Source organism: Amphibalanus amphitrite, unplaced genomic scaffold (genome assembly GCF_019059575.1).
Source record: "Amphibalanus amphitrite isolate SeventyFive unplaced genomic scaffold, NRLGWU_Aamphi_draft 001236F_arrow, whole genome shotgun sequence".
NCBI lineage: Eukaryota > Metazoa > Arthropoda > Thecostraca > Balanomorpha > Balanidae > Amphibalanus > Amphibalanus amphitrite.
In genome coordinates this window covers 116110-138095 of record NW_024882729.1, presented here as the reverse complement: position 1 = coordinate 138095, position 21986 = coordinate 116110, and the positions used below count along the sequence as shown (strand labels likewise).

The 21986-nt window shown below is 46.7% G+C and overlaps 1 protein-coding gene across 2 annotated transcripts; it reads right to left on the bottom strand.

Annotated features, from left to right (window-relative positions):
* Nucleotides 1–8752: 8752 nt before the first annotated feature.
* LOC122371367 (syntaxin-5-like) lies at nucleotides 8753–17254 on the bottom strand. 2 transcript variants are annotated; one of them, XM_043347637.1, is made up of 6 exons: nucleotides 16975–17254; nucleotides 14933–15331; nucleotides 13227–13465; nucleotides 10854–11051; nucleotides 10353–10474; nucleotides 8753–9980 (listed from the first exon to the last, which is right to left on the bottom strand). In XM_043347637.1, exons 2-6 carry the CDS (start codon nucleotides 15147–15149, stop codon nucleotides 9821–9823), a joined length of 936 nt encoding a protein of 311 aa, XP_043203572.1. In that variant the 5' UTR covers nucleotides 15150–15331; nucleotides 16975–17254; the 3' UTR covers nucleotides 8753–9820. The 2 variants fall into 2 exon arrangements, with proteins under 2 accessions (XP_043203572.1, XP_043203573.1); XM_043347638.1 differs by lacking the exon at nucleotides 16975–17254 and adding an exon at nucleotides 16835–16904.
* Between the last annotated feature and the right edge of the window lie 4732 nt (nucleotides 17255–21986).

Sequence of the window (21986 nt, the reverse complement as noted above, 5' to 3'; positions counted from 1 at the left end):
CCTCCCACCATAGAACCCGTCCAACTTACCGTGAACCGTATGGCACTTCAGTCCGATAAGACGTGCTCGGGAACTATGAGCGGCCCACCGTGTGCACTTTCTATGTTTGCCAATACCCCAATGTCTCTGTCAGCCCGTAGCCATGTCGCAACAGAAAACAGTGTGCACAGTACACATGGCTGTTGTGTGAGGCGCCAGACCAGCAGCCCTTGCCCCTTTGTTTGTGTATTCAGATTATTGATTCTTTCCACCGCCTCATAGCAGCTGCCACCGAACTCTTTGGCGACTTCTTTTCATTCCTTTTTTGTAGGGACGTTTGAAAAGTCTTGGTACCGTCTAAATAGTTAGACGGTACATACCAAGACGGCACTCTGTCGATGGGCTGGCAAGTGGCAAATACTGGCTGTTGACTCGCGAGCGACAGGCGAGACGTTCAATGCAGAAGGCCTGTTTATATTTATTGACTCCAACAAAATATTAGAGTCATGAACAGGATTAGTATACCTACTTTGCTCTTTGTCCTCATCTAAAACTTCTGCAAAGGCTGGGAGAACCGTCCAAAACGTCCCTCTTAAGTAAAAACGGTGTGTCACCGCTAAACTGGTTATTTCACCATGCGTCATTAGGTATTTTGTTAAAGTCTTACCATCCGTCTATTGAACAAAATAATACGCAAGGCACTCGGGTGTTGGCGTTTACGGCATGTCTGTGTCTATTCTGTGATTTTATATGATTTTTGGAACATATGCCGTTGTTGGTCGAAAACTCAGAAATCACGACGTCACTAAAATCTCGATATCTCAAACATTTTCCGATCGATTTTTTTTTTAAACTTTGTCACAATAAACTTCAATCTATTCCCTACAGGTACCCAAATTGTGACGCGCCTGGGGCGCGCCGTTTTTGTGCTATAGCGCGGCGACAAAGTGGGGGCGTTTAACCCGCGCCCCGTAGGGGGGGCCGAAACGGCCCCCCTGTCCTTTTCGGTCGATATCTCCTAAACGGCTGGAGATATCGCCACCAAACTTTCAGGACCCCTCCGGGCATCAATTTTACACATTGTGACCAAAATTTTTTTTCCAGAAGCTATGATAGGTTGGCCACAAATGACGTCAGAGTGACGTCATGTTCTGTCATTTTCGACCGAAAAAAGACCTTCGCGAGAAGACCTGTCACGCCTACAGCTTTGAAGATACAGAAAAATGATCAAGACATAAAAGGTGTAGAATTGACAGGGTTACAAAACTGCTATCTCGGATTTGTGAAATTTTGGAGTTTTGACCCCCAAAAATCAAAAAAGCATTTTTTGGATATATTAGCCAAAAAATCCAAAAAGTTTTTTTGAGTTTCGAAAAAACCGGAATATATGTGATAGTACCTACCGTCTTCTATCTACATACCAAATTTCAGATCGAAACCTCGTTTTTTGGCCAAGTTATAGCGAAAACACTGTTCAAAAATGATGACGTCAAATTTTCAAACTCAATTTGTGGCAATTCTAGACCTCGTAGAGCAAAACAAAGACCGCCATTAGACTCCCCGTGACGAGCTGCATCGAATCGATACCCATTTTATGCAAAAATATCAACTTTGAAATTTGACCTAATTTGACCTGACCTTGACCTGACCTTCACCAAAACGTGACCTAGGCTGGCCCCAAAGGCTGCCTGACCCACATAATCGCATTTGTCATGTAAAATGAACCATAAAACATGTATCACACGACACTTTCATATTGTGACCCCCGGTGACCTGACCTCGCTGTGACCTGACCTGGTATCAGTGACCTCAGATAGCAAAGTATGTGTTTGACGAACAATGTACCATCGATGGTTATCAATAAATTACCAATTTACTCGATTTCACAACACATTTCTTGAAATGCCTGTGAACGGTGAAAATCTGACCTTTGACCTGACCTGTGACGTCATCGGTTTGACCTAGGTCAATGAAATTTGGTCACAAGGTAGTTCCTGGGTGGGGCTATCGAACGCCGTTTAAATTTTGAAAATCGGACGGTAACTTTCCGAGATCTTAGGGGGGGCCGAAACGGCCCCCCCCCATACGGGTGGTAGGGTCCGCCGGTAGTCCTACGGGGCGCGGGTTAACCCTATTAGTGGCAGGCTCCTGGCTACCCCTATTAGTGGCAGGGGGGGGGCTGTTTACGACCCCCCCCCCGATATCTCGAGATCTAGCGGGCTGAATTTCAAAATTCAAACGGCATTCGATTTCGCTCAACGTGATCTACATTTCTAAAAAAAAAATTAAAAAATGTCAATAGGGGGGTAGAGAGTAGTAAAGTAATCTTGGGTAGACGGGGATAAAAACGGGCAAATTGCAGATACATTTTAGACTGTTTATCACGGCCAGGTTTCTAAACCAATCTTAACGCAACTTTTGCCGATCGATAGAGAATGAACCAGGAATTCACATGGATCCTAAAAATATGCATTTTCAAAAATCATAGGCGGATACAGATCATTGAGATTGGGGGTACACAAAAAGTATAGTAAATAAGGTTTTTGTTGGTACTGTTTCTAAAAAGGGTGGTCATGGTCTTGTTATGTTATAATTTTATTTATAGTCACCGTGATAATTTTCTTATGAGAGAACGACTACAATTGTATTGGTCATGCATAGGCGGTGTCAGGGCACCTATGTTGGGAGGTAAAACATAACCCCCCTTTTTGGACGCCTGGATCCGCCTATTATAGCAAAAGCGTGTCAAAAGAGGATGCACAATTACTTTGTATATATGTTATCACATGATACCTTTCATTCACTGTTCGTAAAACTGGTGCATACAGTTATAATACATCAGCATCGTGATCTTCGACCAAATGACCCGCTTCACGAATAGGACCCCCTAATTCCCAGTGCTCTGGAGCCGGTTACAGGACAATTTGCCGAACTGCATTTTGCCGAATGCTTATTCACCGAATGTCAATATGTCGAATGCATTTTGCCGACGTGTCTTTTTGCCGACGTGTCAAAAGGGCGAAGTGCTAAAAGTCGAAATGCAATTTGCCGACATGCCTTTTTGCCGACGTGCAATAAGCCGAAAATGTCAATTTGCCGAAATGTCAATTTGTCGAAAAGTCAATTAGTCGAAATGTCAATTCGCCGAAATGCTAATTTGCCGAAATGCTAATTAGTCGAAATGTCAATTTGCCGAAATGTCAATTAGTCGAAATGTCAATTCGCCGAAATGCTAATTTGCCGAAATGCTAATTAGCTGAAATGTAAATTTGCCGAAGTGTCAATTAGTCGAAATGTCAATTTACCGAAAAGTCAATTAGTCGAACTGCCAATTAGCCGAAATTAACCTAACCTAACCAAACCTAACCTGACCCGTAAGTATTACCTTTAGGACCGACTCGCTTTTCAAAGGTAAAGAAACCCACTTACATGTCACCAAAGTATATGAAAAACATAACCAAACCTTACCTAACCTGACCTACTGATTTTTGCCTACCCGTGGATAAGGAAGAAGATACTCACATGAATAGATTTCAGACAATGATAAGTCAATTATTTTTAGGTTAAGTGATTGTGCATCGAAGGCCTGAAGCCAGATACACAACAATTTAACCCTCACCGGACCTATTGGTTTTCTACATACGCGCCGGCCGAGGTGGTAATCGCTGAAAGGCGATTTGCCGAATGTCATTTTGCCGAATGCATTTCGCCGAATGTCATTTTGCCGATGTGCTTTTTGCCGACGTGTCAAAAAGTCGAAATGCCATTTGCCGACATGCCTTTTTGCCGAAATGCCAATTTGCCGAAATGCTTATTAGTCGTTTCGCCCCTGATGGAGCTGGCGCGTCGCGGAAAAAACGAGCGTGTGCGCCGTTACGAGACGCAGAGATTGATATCCGATTTTAAGGTCCTACGTCAACCGGTGACCTCTGAGGTCAGGTCAAGTGCCCAAAGGTACGGTTCAGTCTTTGGCGAATAACTTCGCCACAAAGGGCCGCAGGGCCGCGATTTTGGCAGCATCGTGTTTGCCTTGCTTAGGCGCGTCAAAGGATATAATTTTTGTTTGGGTCAGGTCAACTTAGGGTGTTGACCTCAGGTCACGGTCATGTGAGACTCGTAATGGATATTAGGTCCTGCAAGTTTCATTTCCCTGTGAACGCTCCTCTTGCCGTGAGAGCGTTGCGAAGTTGCGACATCTGAAGACCGTGCAGAGGTTCACTTATGACGTCATAGGTCGGTGACCTGACCTGACCCAAAAATGCGGTTGGTGTAAAAAGATCCGACTTGAATCAAAGGTCAGGTATGCCAAGTTTCAGCTCTCTATCGCCAGCGTGTTCGGAGCTATCGCGAAAAAACCGATGGGGTGCGGCACCCGCACCCCCCTCGGCCGGCGAGGGTTAACCTAAAAATATTTAACTTACCTTTGCCTCTAATCTCAATCTTTGCCTCTAATCTTTTGCCTCTAACCTCTAATCTCTCAGTGCATTGCCTTCGGCACTGCACTGCTTCGCCACGAGCAATTTGATGTTTATTTCCACATGGTATTGGTGCTGTTAAACTTGTTTGTGCCATAGATATGAAATCAGGAGGTCAAAGGATATCATGTGATTTGCTTCTTACTTGGGGATTGCACCAAAAGTAAATTGGTGATCGGTCCTAAGTATATAAACACCACCTTACGTAACCTAACCTAACCTAGGTTAACCTAGGTTGCAGATTGACATTTCGGCAAATTGACATTTCGGCAAATGGACATTTCGGCAAATTGACATTTCGGCAAATGGACATTTCGGCAAATTGACATTTGGACAAATTGACATTTCGGCAAATTGACATTTCGGCAAATTTACAATTCGGCAAATTTACATTTCGACTAATTGATATTTCGACTAATCGACATTTCGGCAAATAGCATTTCGGCAAATTTACATTTCGACTAATAAGCATTTCGGCAAATTGGCATTTCGGCAAAAAGGCATGTCGGCAAATGGCATTTCGACTTTTAGCATTTCGACTTTTTGACACGTCGGCAAAAAGCACATCAGCAAAATGACATTCGGCGAAATGCATTCGGCAAAATGACATTCGGTAAATCGCCTTTCGGCAATTTGTCCGGACACCCTGGAGCCGCCCCTGGTAAAGTTATGAACTTGAAATTTTCAGGGAATGTGCCCAATTTAGTTTTAGGAAAAGTCAGAAAATTTCAGCATCGTAGCCTCAGCGTTTTCGGAGATATTCCCGAAAAACCTGAGGGGTGGATGAAAACAACCCCCCTGCCACTAATAGGGTTAACACCTCCCCCAGCAACTCGCGGGTTAACCCTCGCCGGCCGAGGGGGGGGGCGGGTGCCGCCCTCCCATATGTTTTTTTTCGCAATAGCTCCGAACACGCTGGCGATAGAGAGCTGAAACTTGGCATACCTGACCTTTGATCCAAGCCGCATCTTTTGAAACCAACCGCATTTTTGGGTCAGGTCAGGTCATTGACCTATAACGTCATAAGTGAACCTCTGCACGGTCTTCAGATGTCGCAACTTCGCATTTGAGATATATCGATTTTAGTGATGTAACTACATGACGTTTTCAGTCAAAAAGTGGTAAATGTTTAAAAAATCGCCAAAAATCAAGGTTTAAAGCGAATTGCAAATATGAACATGTAGACGCAGCTCAACGAGTGCTCGGATTTTCCGGATGGTTATCTCGGATTTTCCATAAAATGCCTTTTCCACCCCTAAAAATTCGAAAAACTATATTTTTTGGAAAACAGCTAATAAAATCCAAAATTTTGATAATTTCCAAATAAACCGAATTATATGCTCTATTAGAACATTAGATGTCCCAAAGTTCAACTTTCTATCTTGATTTTAACCCCCAAATTGCAAAAAATAGCTCCAACATGCATAGGGCATGGTGACGTCATAAGCATTTTCGTGAATTAGAGGCACTTCTGAACATCGCATGTGAAAACAAATGACACCACTAGTTTCCTGGGACAAAGCTCGTCCAGAAAAGTGCATTTTTATGTCAAAAATAAAAAGTTGAAAAATTGACTTTTTTCTTAGCCCTCGTTTAGTTACGTATGGTATACACGATTTTTCATGCTTTCAATGCACACTTATCACCAGCACAGTAACTTGGGGTCACATATAAGTTATAACCCTGGCCGGCCGAGGGGGGGCGGGTGCCGCCCCCCCCCATAGGGTTTTTTCGCGATAGCTCCGAACACGCTGGCGATAGAGAGCTGAAACTTGGCATACTTGACCTTTGATCCAAGCCGCATCTTTTGACACCAACCTCATTTTTGGGTCAGGTCAGGTCACTGACCTATGACGTCATAAGTGAACCTCTGCACGGTCTTCAGATGTCGCAACTTCGCAACGCCCTCACTGCCAGAGGAGATGTCACAAGGAAATAAAACTTGCAGGATCTAGTATCCATTTTGAGTCTCACAACTTGTATATCTCGGATATTTTCCTAAAGGTCATATGAGGTCAGGTCATTTTCGTGACCTCACCATTATAAGTCAATGGGGAAAAATGAAAACTGCTATTCTGGCGCCGAGAACGATCTCCAACTATCTCAAGCACACAGAATCGTGATTTGATGCACTCCTTGCAAGGTTAGATGCGTCACTTTTGCAATGTTGACCTTGCGTGACGTCATTTATGACGTCATCAAGGTCATATTAGTTTTTCGTCAATAACTCCCGATCAAATTGAGCTAGCGAGTCGAGAAAGCCACCAATGGACTCAGGAAGACCTGGGTTTTCAAGGTCAGGTCACCAGGTCACGTCAAGTGACCTCACCTCAGAAAAAGTTCCAATCCTCGTCAGAGCTTCAGCGGCCGAACGATCGATCCCCTTGAAACTTTCAGCGATTGATGAGAGTAACAGTATATACAAAATATATATCTCAGAATTTTGATATCGGTGACCTAAGGTCAGGTCAATTTTGCGACTTCTCCATTATCGGTAAGTCAAAGGGAGAAAATTGAAATGCGCCTCTTGTGGACGAATGGTGAAACTTTGAAAACTTTCAAAACTTTTTTCAAAACCCTTGAAAGTTTCAGCGATTGATGAGAGTAACAGTATGTACAAAATATATATCTCATAATTTTGATATCGGTGACCTAAGGTCAGGTCAATTTTGCGACTTCTCCATTATAGGTAAGTCAAAGGGAGAAAATTGAAATGCGCCTCTTGTGGACGAATGGTGTTCAAAACCCTCTCAAACATCGGTCCATGGGTAAACATGACACACTGAATCGGAAAAATGCACCTGTGACCCCTCTGTGTGCCTCTGAGGTCATCTCAGGTCACGAACAGTCACCACCAGTTTTTTGGCTATAACTTTTGATAGAGACGTGCTAGAGCGATGAAAATACGTCGGATGTATTCAGCTCGACTATACGGATCGACCGATATGCAGCATGGCCCTTTCCAGTCAGGTCATGACCTTGACCTGAGGTCAAATTTTCAAAATGACCTTTCAAGGTCAGCGAATAGTTCATTCGACGCGTCTTTCATTCGACGCATTCGACTCAAAAGAGCCACGACATTACTTTTGCCGGCATCGTGTTCCTCATGTCGAGACGCTTCGAATGAACTATAATTTGACCTTGAAAGGTCAACTTGAAAATTTGACCTCAGGTCAAGGTCATGACCCGACCGGAAAAGGTCATGTTGTATATCAGTCTATCCGCATCGTCGAGCCGAACACATCTAAGGCGTTTTCATCGCTCTAGCATGGCTCTATCAGAAGTTATTAGTGAAAAACTGTTAGATACTATTCTGTATTCGTGACCCGAGATGACCTGTGGGACATAACGAGGGATCACAGGTTCAGGGTGTCAATTTTACTTGCATCCCGATGTTTGAGATTGTCTAGAACGGCGTTCGTGCAAAAGAGACGCTTTTCAATTTTCTCCCATTGACTTAGGTGGAGAGGCCGCAAAATTGACCTGACCTTAGGTCACAGATATCAACATTCCGATATATACATTTTATAGATACTGTTATTGTTATCAATCGCTTCGAGTTTCAAGGCAATCGCTCACTCGGTGTAGCTATGACGAGCATTCCAATTTTTTTCTGAGTTGAGGTCACTTGACGTGACCTGGTGACCTGACCTTGAGGGACCTGGGTCTGAAATTTTCACATGTGCGGAAAAGATGCACAAACAGGTGCGCCAAAAACGCCGTTTTTGAGATATCTGCGAAAAACCGCAGTGGGGTGTTCAAACACCCCCCCCCCCCGGCCCGGCGCGGGTTAAAATGGGGTACCAATCGCGGTCGTACCCCCCCCCCCCCCCGCCCTTGGCCGGAGGGGGGAGGGGTACGTAGAAAACCAATAAGTCCGGCGATGGTTAATATACATAAATGTGTCGCCGTAAACCACTTAGTATTGCTGTACATGTCCGACAGGCGACAATATTTTTTCAGTAACTTCCTCCTCGGTAATTTTAACAGTCATCAGGGAGAAGCACCGACAACTTGACTGTCACAGCCTGCTGGAAATTTTGTCGTTCCGAGGCTTTTATATTGTCATACGCTGTATCTGCTTCATTTTGGCGGTGCCGGTGTAGTTATTCAATACACTCTGCAATTTGATAAGGCCAGAAATGTCCAATGGCTGTAGCTGTAGCCCTTCTTCCTACTAATTTACAAAAGGTTACATTCCGACCCATTTTAGAGTTGATAGGAATGCGTCTTACACGTGCTACCGAACGCGTTGGTACTCCGCAACCCGCTTTGCTCTCTTTTTTCATCGCGGTATATAAAGTTCATTCAGCTTATATTTCCTCAGAACAGTGATATCGTATCGCGAGACAATCGCTTTGATGAATCACAAGTCGACATGTATCCATCGCCCCACGGCGGGTTATGAGTGGTAGGGTGCAAACTTATTTCGAGTCGAGAGATGGACAGACATGGTGTTAAAGGAGGTGCATAAAATAATCCCTAAAACATCCACACCAACGAAAACAAAAACTGGCACTGACCGCACTGCATTCTCATCATTTTCTCTCATATAAAAATATCATATTTCACATCATGTACCTACGATTAATATAGATCACAATACGCTTTGCGTTGCATATATGAACTACTCCCCACCACTGAAACTACGTAGAACCGGGTAAGTGAATAATCTGAAGATAAGGATAATCCACCAAAGTTTGGGCTAGAACTCAAGGAAAACGCAATATTTTGCGCAACGGGATGAAATCAAATGGAGCCAACCTTTCGTTATCTATCAGACCCGACTGGAAGTGACTCTGTCCAGCTCAAACTGGGCTCGCTCCCCATCCTACCCGCAGCTAGCGCCCCCTACGGTGATTACACCCCAGCGTCCCGTGCCGCCCGCAGTTTGGCCAGCTCAGAGGCGCCCGTAGACTACCAGAGGTCCTCTCTTACGGGCCAGTCAGCCAGCCACAACGGTCCAGGCCGGCTACAGGGGTGACGGGGAGCCGGACGGAGGATACTGGATAGAACTAGGCAGAGATGAATACGCCGTGCGGCCTATCCCAGTCCTCCACGTCAATATGGCAGATGTATCCCATAATCGCAGGATAGCGCTGGCGGTCGAACAACGCCGCAGTTTGATCTCAAGTTTGAGTCGTCGAACACAACCCTGATAACATAACTAACGATATCAACTCAGAGCATTTGTACCGAGCGAAAACATTCCCTATCACACATCATATCGAGCCGTGCACACGGCTGGTCTCTCGATCGACATAAATAGAATATAACACAATGGCCCATCTCATCTTCACAGTACTCACCCATCCGCATCCACACACAGCACACACCACCTCATCCTAGCACCGCCGAGAGTGCCGCTACGTCAGGAACATGACGAACACGATGAAGAAGACGATCAGCACGCCGAACACCTTCACCATGAGCCAGCGGTTGGAGGAGACCGACTGGAAGTACTTCAGGATCTCCGAGTGAGCGGCCTCCACGTTCATCGACGTGTCCTCCACGTTGGCGTCGATTCTACCGGGAAGAAGAGAGACTCTGGTCACAAAGACGGCATACGGGAGAGCACAGCAACACCGCTCGCTCCCTCACATCGTTGGCTTTAGTCGCTGTCGCGCCTCAACTCGCGCCATAGGAAGATCAATGACGTGACTTATGGTCATCTCCTCTTGTTTATCCACCTATCATCCAATATCTCCGGACCATCCTCTATCCACCCACCTCTCGAGTCTCGACCGTCTCCCTGTTTATAGCCCACCTCCTGACCATACCCCATTCATCCATCCACCTCTGGACCATATCTACTATTTATAAATTCACACAGCTTTGGACCATTTACTGTTTATAATCCACCCACCTCTGGGCCATTTCCTCCTGTTCAACACCCACCTCTGGACCATTTCCTCCTGTTCGTGGACCATATGCGCCAGCTGCTGGAAGATGGCGCCCAGCTCCACCACCGTCGACTCGATGTTCTTCATGGTCTCCGAGCGCGCCTGGTAGTAGGTGTCCTGGGGACGGGAAAGCGGGTAGTCAGATTACAGCGGACGGCGGCGCCAGCACGTGCCTCGGGAGAGGCATAGGAAGACCACCGGGAGGGGGCGGTAGTGAGTGACGAGTCGCGACAGAGAAAAGGAACCGAGAAAACAGCGAGTGGGGAAAATCCGCAGATGCAAAACACAGGTGTGACGGGCTAACGCTGCGCTATCATACACGCTACGACGCAATAACAAGCGAAACAATAGCACAATTAGATATTTCTAGAATCTATAGTATTCCAAGCATACTAACAAGTAGCGACAAACCAAATCAGCACAATGATCCTGGTTAGTCTCGCTTTCCCAGAACCCCTCAGCCGCTGAGCTCAGCCCCCTCCCCCTCCCCCCTCACCTGTTCCTCCATGAGCAGCATCTGTCCCTGCTGCTGTCCGGCCGCGCCCAGCTCCAGGACGGTGTCGCCGCGCGCGGCCGCCTCATCCGCCAGTAGCACGGAGCCCTGGTGAAAGCCGCTGAGTGCCGACGGCGGCATGTTGGATGACACGCCGCCCCGAGAGAACTGCTCGCGGCGGCTCCGCTGCCGGCGCAGGTTCTGACGGAACGAGGGGCGAACAAGGTTAGAGAGGATGGCCAGATACCGACTCCAGTCAGAGGGGACGGATAGAAGGCGACATCCGAGCTCCGGTCAGAAGGCGGCCACAGTCAGAGCGTACGGCCAGAGGGCGACTCCAGTCAGAGGGGAGGGATTGCAAAGGGACCGGCTGTACTATGCTCGATTCTAGGGATCGGCTGGAATGTGAAACTTTAATGCATCCTGCTCACGATCATCACACGCAGATCGCAATAACAAACCCCTTCTATTCTACCACATCAAGCGTCAATTACCTCTTCAGTAATGTAACTGAATAATTCAAGGGTCAAGTTCTGCCCACCTTAAAGGTAGTGTGCCACCTTTGAAAGATTTCCCGTTTTATTTTTCCTAGGATAAGAAGCTTCTGTTTTTACCTAATATCGCAAAAAAAAAATCAAAAATGGGCCTGGAATAGTGCCTTTTTCGCCTAAAAGTTTATCGGTTTTTAGATATGTATAACAACTGTAGTGGGCTCACCTGCAAACAGGCGTCGGGCAACAATCGCGAATGCGGCGCACTTGTGACAATAAGCAAAGGTCATTATAGTGTTACGACCATACGACGTACGGGAATGAGTTATCAGCTGTCTAATCGTAGACAACACAATGTCGAGCCTTAAACTGTAAGCCTGTATTGGTATTGTTTCTTAAATTTGGCTGTCGAACATTAATTTGTGGTTTGAAATATGATTTTATGTAAAATAATTGATATGAAACAGCCGTCTCTTAAGTTATGACCCCATTACACCACACGCAAGTGGCAGAAATGACAATGATCAGCTGACGCATTTTTCTTGGCCGAAGTCAGAGCGCGCGGCCCAACGCACCACGCGTATTTGGAAATTCCGACCTCGACGAGCATCAGAAGCCACCTAACAGGCGTGTTCGAAACCGCAGGAGATGATGATGAACGGGTTTATCGAAACTTGGATTGGATGAGCCTATCGGTAATAGCGATTTTAGTGTGTGCATTTATTGTTCATAGTGGTGTGAAATGTGGTTGGGGTACGACCGACAACCCGTCGGGGCGAATTTCGCACTGGGGTACTCAAAATTTGAAGAATTTAAGACGTTTCCATAAGTTTTGAAGGTATGGATAAGTTCTAAAAATCCGGTTCTCCTTATCCGGGTCATTAACTCCATATGGTCCAGGAAAGCTGGCACACTACCTTTAAAGGAAGGGTGCCACCTTCCGAAATTTTTGTTCTATGAATCTATTTTACTTATTTGAATTTTTAGACGTGGTTAGCGCGTCCACAATATACAAAAAACCGAAACATTGCATTTAATACATTGGCCAAAAAAAAAAGATCGTTGTTTATATCACCACTACAACTCAAGGTCGTTTGATGTGGCAGCTAGGACGGCTGGCATATCCTGTTGTCATGGCAACATATCATTCTGCCATTTGCATTGATGGCGCAACTGAGACAAAAAGATGAACAAATAAAAAGGAAGAAGATAACATGATTTGAACTAAGTTGTAGGTAACCAAGTAGGTAACTGTTGGCCATATTTGCCACCATCAAATAAGTCGAGTAAAGGTTTTTCCTTTACAATGCTTAAGAGATCTATGGAACCCTTCACCCTTCATGCAACTTACTAGAAAAACTTCCCAATTAAAATTTTAAAACTTAAGTGTATACCATAAAGAAAAAATATACCCTTTCAAAATGATAAAACATGCTTCAAAAGTATAACTTTTATACATACCTTTGCTGATTTCATGTTTTATAAAATACCCTTAACACGACGAGGAAATAGTGCTGAAGATTTTTGCCTGCCCGAATGCTGGCAGCAAAACTCGCAAATGATAACTTCACGTGCGGATTCAATGCTGTCCGTCTCGAGCATAGGTAAGTAAAGCCGGTTTTTAGGTTCATGTGAGGCTAATCTTGTAAAAACTGCGTTGTGTCCAAAAGGTGGCACCCTTCCTTTAAGTAACTCCTAGAGCTAATCCACTAGCATCCATTTATGCTTGCTCGTACCCCCTCCTATTACCACTGTCAACACAGCGCCTCCGGGCGACCCTTGACCACGCTCCCATCAAAACCTATCCACCTATCCATCGGCGGTCGGCCGGCCAGTCCCGTCCACCTCCCGTGCTTCCCTTCCTGCAGGCATCTATCAGCCTCACCTCTGTCCGGACCTCCAGCACGCCTTTGAACTGTGACGACATGTTGGCCAGCTTCTGCTGCAGCGTCACTACCACGTTGCTGGAGAAGCTCTGCACGCTGCGGCCGCCGTCCGGGCTGCGGCTGAGCTGCTGCAGCTGAAGGATCTGCTTGTTCAGGCTACCCATGTCCTGTTTGATGATGTGCGTCAGCTCTTCGATCTCCATCGGTCGGTCTTCGTATAGCGATCGGCGCTTTGCCACTGTGAATCAGAGCATCGGGCAGTTATAACACACTGTCCCTACAGGGAGAGGCGCTTCACCACTGGGAATCAGAGAACGGGACAGTCATCAAACGCTGTCCATGCAGGGACTGGTGCTTTGCCAATGTTTATCAGAGAACGGGGCAGTCATTGGTCAGTCACCATACAGAGAGAGGCGCTTCGCCACTGAGAATAAGAGAGCGGGAACCACCAGTCATTAGACGCTCCTCGTACATTTAGCGGCGCTTCGGGGGAAGTGTGAGAGTAATTGACTCTGGGTTAGTGATGTAGTTATGACATGTATACTTACACACGATTTAGACATGCATCCAATGACCAACACGAACCACAGCCGACAAAGTAGGCTGAGAGTGAGCAGGCCCTTTCCAAATCAGGCCGATTTGAAAATGAACTTGAAATTCAGTGTGAAATTCAACGGCTTTAAATCAGCACACATCACTTAAATTAGTAGCAAACAAAAGCCTGATTACGAGCGAGCGAGCGCAGCGAGCGAAGCGAAGTCTTTTCAATATAAGGGAAAAATCTCAGTATGAGCGGCCCGGCCCGGCCCGGCCCGGCCCGGCCTGTAACGCTTTTGAGAGGCTTATATCTCAGGAACCGCTGGACCGATTGCCCTGCGGTCTTTTTTGCTGGGTAGCCCCATCCCTTCTACCCCGTAATTGACTACTTTTGATACATCTCAGTGACCGTCGTGGCACGTGCCACGTGAAAAGTCAAGGGTGTTCAAGCAGTTTTGCGAAAGTAGTGATTTTGAGAGGCCCATATCTCAGCAGCGGCTTGAGCGATTGTCTTGCGGTAATTTTTATACGGTAGCTGCATCCCTTCTACCAAAGGTTGAATACTCTTGATCTATGTGAGTGACCCCCAGTGCACGTGCAAAATACAACAATAAGAGGTGTCAAATTTGTTCCCATTTCAATAACTCTGTAATTACTGGGGCGATTTCGCTGAAACTTGGCATACAGGTAGGCACCCACCAGGCAATGCATTCCCATGTGTTGTGGTTAGGGTGCTACTGCACGTGCGCACGTGCAGGGGGCGCTTCCAGATCTCGAGAACGGCTGGGCCGATTGCGCTCAAATTTGGTACACGGTTGGGGACCGGTTAGGAGGGTGCCGTGCAAAAGTCAGTTTAAACCCCGTTTGCACGTGCGCACGTGCAGAATGCCGCTTCCAAATCTCAGGAACGGCTGGGCCGATTGCGTTCAAATTTGGTACACCGCTAGCGACCGGTTAGAAGGGTGCTTTACACAAATCCGTTGGAAGTACCCTCTCGCCCTTCCGCACGTGCAGGGCTCACTATCTCGCTCGCTCGTCCTTCGCCCAAAAGGCGTTTTACTGGTTAATTAGAGCCTGACTTATCACGTCAAAAACATCGGCAAGCATACGTGCTGATATTGCAAAATACACCACAGTGAGCCCCAGCAGGGTATCAGATATAACTCACAAAGTGTCAGCTTCTCCAGTTTGGAGTAGGTCTGCGATATGTCGCGGCCGATCAGTTTTGCCACGGCCATGAATTCCTTGTGCCGGTTCAGGGCGGCCGGCCGGGCGGCGGCGGCGGCGGGGGCGGGGGCGGCCTGCTGCCGCTCGCGCAGCGCCCGGACGACGGCCGAGAACTCGCCGCTGCGGTCCCGGCACGCCTGTACGTCCAGAGACGGCATGGCGGCGGTCCCCGCTCGTCCGGCAGTGAGGTAGAACCAGACAGTCACCCAGTCACTGGTGCAGGGTCACCAATCTCCCGCTGGTCGCCCGGTGCTGATGTGCGGTCAGGTGGTCGCTCTTATCGCCAGATGTAGGTTTGCAGTCATGGAAGCTGGATGATATGACAGCCAGTATGCAGAAGCTGTGAAAAAAGGTTTGAAGCAGGTCAATGGTTGAAGAGATTGTGTTCAATCATTAAATGTTTTCTGCAAAGCTATACCTGCTTTCAATGAAATGCTATTCTATGAAATACATTGTGAGCATGATGTGCAACATCTAACCAATGTTGTAATGTCTGTAAGCAGTGTAGTAAGCTAAATGATTGGGATCATATATTTATAACGCAAGTTTTTTAAGGGGGGAAAAAGGACCAGGTGCGAGCGTGGCTTTAAAAATGATATGAGTGTCTGGAAACAAACATCTTTTTTATCTTCAGGAGACATAATTATTCCGTTTTCAATAAAGGCACTCTGCAACTAGAGTAACAGCTTGAAGTTAAGTTACACTGCAAAGTTTGATTCCTAGGCCGTCTCAACAAGATACTTATCATAATACAAACAAACTTAGCATAAATAGTACAAACCTACTACCAACTGACCTTAAAACTCATCAACACTAAGAAAAAAGTAGGTGCTAAACAGAAATATCAACCAAGCTATGTCTGATAAAAAGTAGTGCTTAAGCAGCTGGATAATCAGGTGGTATATGTAAAGATGAAGATGAAGTCCAAGTGGTAGGCTGTAGGTTGGTAGGTTGTAGAGATGTAGGTTGTAGGTTGGTGGGCTATTTAGTAGGTTAGTTTAGTAGGTAAGGTTAGGTCAGGCTAGACTATGCTTCATCTACTTGGACAGGACTTTATCTTCACATTTACCAATCAGGCTGTTTAATTTCTGTGAAATCAACAAAGTTATGTGATCCTTCTCTTTTGAGGTATCTGTGTGTACTACCTGGCAGCAGATCTTATTTCATGTATCTTTTGACAGAGTAGACACTATGTGGACTGTTTGTGAGACTGCCGAGGGTTGTGAACGAGTTTTTGTTGCAACGTCCGCTGGCAGACATTTTTGATGATTTTCTGTAGGTATACATTTCACACTCACGTACTTGCAGTTGCACATGTATTTTCACTTTAGATAGTATTGTGATCAGTGTTTGTGTCTCGTTTATCAATGTATTCATTTTATTAGTTTGTTTTTACAATTGCTTTTAGAATGATTATTTTATCATGTATTTTAACAATTAACATGATGACTTCGCCTATAATTGGGAATTCCCATTGGCGATGTGTTAAATAAAAAAAAATTGAACTTGATGATTGTTTCTTTGGGCTTGAGCAAAGGATTATTATTCACACCTAGTGTTAAAACAATTAGTCAGGTAGGTATCATCACAATGTTCGAAATGTCTCATATCAAAACTTGCTAGTCTTTTTTATTTCTTTATTCACATCTAACCCCATTTGCATTAGGCCATTGGTCCACTATTCCTTGGAAAGACTTCTTCTCCCCTTCAGGCTATAACTGCTGCAGGAGCCTATACTGCTCGCGGTGGCACAACTGGGGATCTGTCCAAAAGCCAAGCAGCACCCGAGATTGAACTTGGGTCCTCCCGTCCCCCAGCCACAGACTAGCAGCACTCGACCAACCAGCCATGCCACCAGGGCCAAAGGCGAGTTATCATTTCTTGCTTGAAAGTGTCTTATGAGCTTAGCACTCTGTAATAGAATGAATAAGAATGAATCAGAACAGCATCAGCACGCACTCGCACATCCACGAAAGCTCTTACCATTTCAATTTCAGTTTATGTTCATACGCTCTAGGTGCAAGGTCTTGTGAGTATTTGGAAGAAAACAATTAAGGCCACATTTTGGGAAAAATAAAAATTGACACATTCACGTAGTCTGACAAACTCTGTCACACGATATACATCGACATCAATACAGCGAACTTGCTGTGTCTGGATCGTCTGGATTCTGGAACGTCTGGAACCAGGGTATTATTTCTGGAACGGCCGCCCGCCTGCCTTTGCTTGTATTATTTAGTAGCCTTCTTTTCATATGTCTTACCTGCGCGATATTTGTATTCATGATGTGGCCTTACTTTTATTCTTGATAAAATAAGATATAAACATTTTGATATCATTATGTGACAGGTCATTTTTAATTTATTCTATTTTGTTATGATAATTTTTTTCTAAGTAAAAGATTTACAAAAAAACCTACACTTCAAAACTATTGCTGTCACCACAACCGCTAGGTTTGCAGCCCTGCAAAAGTGTTTTTTTTTTGCAGGCACAAAAGCGTCATTGTTAGGGGACGCGGGGAGCCAGGGCTATTCAGAATTCAATACAGTGTTGCCAGATTTGGAGGATTTCCGCAAATCTGGAGGATTTTGAACTCTATTTGCGGACAAATTTCGCTTTTGGAGGATTTTTGATTCTGGAGGAAAATCTGGAGGATTTGTCGCCCGATTATTATATTCAATTTCATGGAAAAATATAACACATTCAAGACTAAAAAGGCATTTTCCTGCCCAGCGTCACCCTACCCGTTAGGATATATCACGTCCTTTATCACCGTGAGACTGCAGAATGTCTCAGTCTGTAGCTATATTTACGAGGGTACCAAACTACTGGCGGATCTAAGGGGGACATTTGGGGCAAATGCCCCCGGCCCCCCTGCAGCGCCTGAAATCGACGAAAATTTTCGTTTTTTGAAGATAAAACGAAAACTCAACAACTTTTATAAGAAAAAGTATCTTTTAAACTGCACAGCAGTGCGAAAAGATTCGAAATCCGATGGGTTTTTAGTATTTGGTGAAACTTTTTTGGGGGTATAGCCCCCCGCAGCGTCCAAGACCGCCTTTCTATATCTACCAATAGGATTTGGAGGAATCTGGAGGATTTTTTGTAACTGATATAGAGGATTACAGCCTTCCCCATCTGGCAGCACTGATTCAATAGGCACACTCAATAAGTCATATGGACCACCTCTGGATGAATTTCAGGTCGAGGTCAGGTCAAGGTCAGGTCAACTGAGGTCAAATTTTGAAGTTGGTTGTTAAGGCCTAAAAACCCAGTAAACATGCCGACGTCGGCCCGACGACGGCCGACGTCGGGGTGACGTCGGCAACTCGGCATCGGCATGCCGACGTCGGCCCGACGTCGGTCCAACCTCGGCACGACGTCGGCTGGATGTCGGATATGCCCGCATGTTCCGACGTCCAGCCGAGGTCCAGCCGACGTCGGGCCGACGTCGGACCGAGATCAATTGCTGAGGTCCAGCCGACATCGGGCCGACATCGGGGCGACGTCGGACCGACATCGGCCGCTGTTTTGACCGTTAAAATAATGTAAAATACACGTTTCATGTTTCATAAAGAGCTTCTGTATTCAAAATAGTCCTCAGGAAACTCAAATCTTCCTCCACGCCGCAACCCCCTGATCCGGACTGGACAGGAAACTTTATCCCATTTGGGATTGCCCGTAAGCCGAGCTCGCCCGTAGCCGGGTGCGTTGAGTGCTTGGGGGCTGCTCGGCCTTAGACCCGGGAACAGGGGGGGGGGGCAGCGGGGGCGCTTGCCCCCCCCAACTTGAGAGCCGAGGGGGCGGCGCCCCCTCAACATTGAGGCAGCGTGAAAGGATCTTTCTTCCCTTTTCCGGACTTCTTTCCTTCTTGTTTTCCATCTAAACATCATCACACGGCATTTTCCTAGCCATCTGAATGGTTTCTGCTGATACAGTATCGATTTCACAACATCTGCTATTGTCATCCCGCTTTGGTTTGGGCCTGGCCTTGGCCATGAGTTTGGCAGGCCAGATTTTATACTAGACCATTTTGAGAAAACTTTGAGAAATATATAACGTACAACGGTGGTAAAATCGTTGCTATAATATAGGTATAACACAGTTTACCCGCTCCGGGTGTGAGGGAGGGGTGTGGGGCAATGAGTGCACTGACGTGGCGCCCTCGGAAGGCCGGTATCTATGGGATTAAAGCTCAGCGACACTAAGGGCTTGTCTGATGCATTTGGTTATCGGTAGCACCCTCAGAATCACCGGCGTATAGGGCCCTCAGAGCCGCCGGTAAGGGGCCTTTAGAGGCATTGGTATGGGCCGCGATGCAGGTGCCGGTTCGGGCGCACAGAGGTGCTAGTGTGACTCTCTCAGAGGCGCCGGTGAGGGTCCTTACAGGCGTTGCTCTGGGATCTCATAGCCGCTGGTGTGGAGCCGTTACAGACGGGTGTGGGGTCTTTAGAGCTGCTGACGCGAACCCTCTACAAACCAACAGGGGGAAACCCAACAGGAACTACAAACCAACCAGTGACCGGCCCGGGGCCCTTAGGCCGGCAGAAGAAGTCTTGTGGGGTCCTTAGAGACCGGCATGGTACTGTCAGACGCCGGTGGGGCCCTCAGGGCTCAGAGTCACCGGTGTGGGGCCCTCCAAAGTTTCCAGTGGGTGGCCTTTAGATGCGCAGGTGTTGACTGTTGGGTCCTCAGAGCCGCCGATATAGGGCTTTAAAAGGCACTGGTATAGGCACTCAGAGTTGGGGGGTGTGAAATGCTCAGAGACACCGGTGTGGGCCCTCATAGGCGCCGATGAGGGCCCCCTCGGTTGCCGTTATGGGACCCTCGGAAAAAATAAGTGTGTGACCATCACAGGCGGGAAATGCCCCTAGAACTGGCCCCTCATAGGCCGGTAAGAACTCTCAGAGGCCAGTAACGGGCCTTTGGAGACCACCGAGGGGCCCTTAAAGGGATCCTCCCACCTTCAAAAAAGTTTATGAATTGGCATGAAAGTGATGTTGCTCGGTTCAGGAAGAGCGAAAACGAATATCTACCAAATTTCACCGAAAAATATTCACCGGTTTTCAAGATATTACTTTTACTTTTGTTTACTTTTTGGGATCTCCGCTGTTCCTAGCGACTTTATTTGGAAGCAATAGTTTGGCAGCTGAAAGTGCGGCAATTGTTGCGCGCAAAGCAGCATATACCACCGCGTGCTACAAAACGTTTTAGTCAAACATTCAAAAATCGTTAGATATCTGCGCTGACGTCACACATTCAGAGGGGTATTCCTATGCATTAGCCCCTCTGAATCAAAATGCTGCAATTTTGAAATTCAAGATTTCCGATTTAAGGCATTTCTCGATGTTGTGAGTGCCGAAACCGGTAGGTAATTGTGAGCCAGGGACCCCATTTTGGCTATCTCAACTCAAATCTAATGTTAAGGTGGGAGGGTCCCTTTAAAATCTGCAAGATTCCCTCAGAAGCCGGCGTGGGGCCCTTGTTGAAATTTTAGTGTGGTTATTTAGGGCCCATAAGGTGCACTAACGAGACCTATGAGGCCATTCTGAGTCGAAATATGGTCATCGTTAATCCTCAGCGGTCAAATGGCACCGCAGGTCCTTTCGGACCCGAGGGTCCCTTTCAACCCGATGGGTGGGGGGGGGGGTACGTGTCCCCTTATACCCCTAACTACGCCACTGCTTCATATGCATCATGTCAGGCATTTTAGGCTCGCCCCCCCCCCCCAACTTGAAAATCGTTCCCGGGCCCCTGGGCCTATCCTTTGGTCAGGGCCCAGCCAGGCTCAGCCCCGGCAACTCACCAGGGCCGGGCCCAGTTCATATAGAAAGGCCATTCGGCAAGTGTCACTTTGCCAAAGTGCCACTTATCAAAGGGACACTTTGGGAAACGTTGGTGCAGGTGTGTAAGAGTGGCTATATGAATCCATTGTGGAGTCACCCTTTCCAATACCTAAGTGTCACGTAACAGCAATGGGACCAGGGACTCTATATGAACTGGACCCAGGTGCTCGCCAAGAAGACCAATGTCTCCATCCTATCATCCTTCCGGCTCTGAAATGGTCTTGTCAGACCGAAAGGGCATAACCCAACAAAACAAACTAAATTCGTTAGCTGGCTGCGTGGTGTAGTGGTTGGCGCACTGACCCCGCGTTCGAATGACACGGGGTTCGAATCCCATTGCCGTCTGGTGCTTTTGGCGTGTTGTCCCAGTAAACATGCCGACGTCGGCGACTGGGGGGCTCGAATCCCGCCGCCGGTTGATATTTTTGGCGCGTTGTCCCAATAAACATGCCGACGTCGGCCCCGTCGGTCCAACGACAAACGATCTCGTCAACCTCGGCAAACGATCTCGGCCCGACGTCGGTTCGACGTCGGCTGGACTTCGGCTGGACGTCGGAACATGCGGGCATATCCGACGTCCAGCCGATGTCGGGCCGAGGTTGAACCGACGTCGGGCCGACGTCGTCATGTTTACTGGGAAGGTGTCTATCTGATGCAGTTTTTCACGCCCATTTCACGGCGAATCGAATGGTGCTTTTTTCGTTTCCGTACGAGGTCTGGAACTTCCAAATTTTTTCGAAATTTTTGTGTGTCGTGACGTCATAAAACTTTGAATAACTCCCGCATTTTTGAACTGATTCTTCTAAAAATTGGTATGTAGGTGCACATAGACCACTTCTCTGACATATATTCCGTTTTTTTTCGATACACACAAAATTTTGGACTTTATAATTATTTTCCCAAAAAAGTTAGGGGAAGTTGGGGGAACGCCGAATACTTTTTTCTGACGCCCGTAGCACGCAAGGTAGACAACATAAGCTATTCTTGTTGGCGTCATTCGAGAGGCCAGTCTTTTGTCTTTCAAACATACCAGGCGCATTTGGTGAATTCGCATACCGTTAAGCGCAAAAACTAAAAATATCAAAGAACTGACTTTTTCGGCGTTGCCCCGGACTGCGGGGAAAGCCGAAAATGGGATAAATGATCTAC

Coding starts and splice junctions, on each gene's coding strand:
- LOC122371367 (XM_043347637.1), bottom strand. CDS start 15,149: ATGCCGTCTCTGGACGTACAGGCGTGCCGGGACCGCAGCGGCGAGTTC. Junction 10,475..10,853: donor TGCTGCTCATGGAGGAACAG/GTGAGGGGGGAG, acceptor TCCCGTCCCCAG/GACACCTACTACCAGGCGCG. Junction 9,981..10,352: donor CAGGAGGAAATGGTCCAGAG/GTGGGTGTTGAA, acceptor TCTTCCCGGTAG/AATCGACGCCAACGTGGAGG.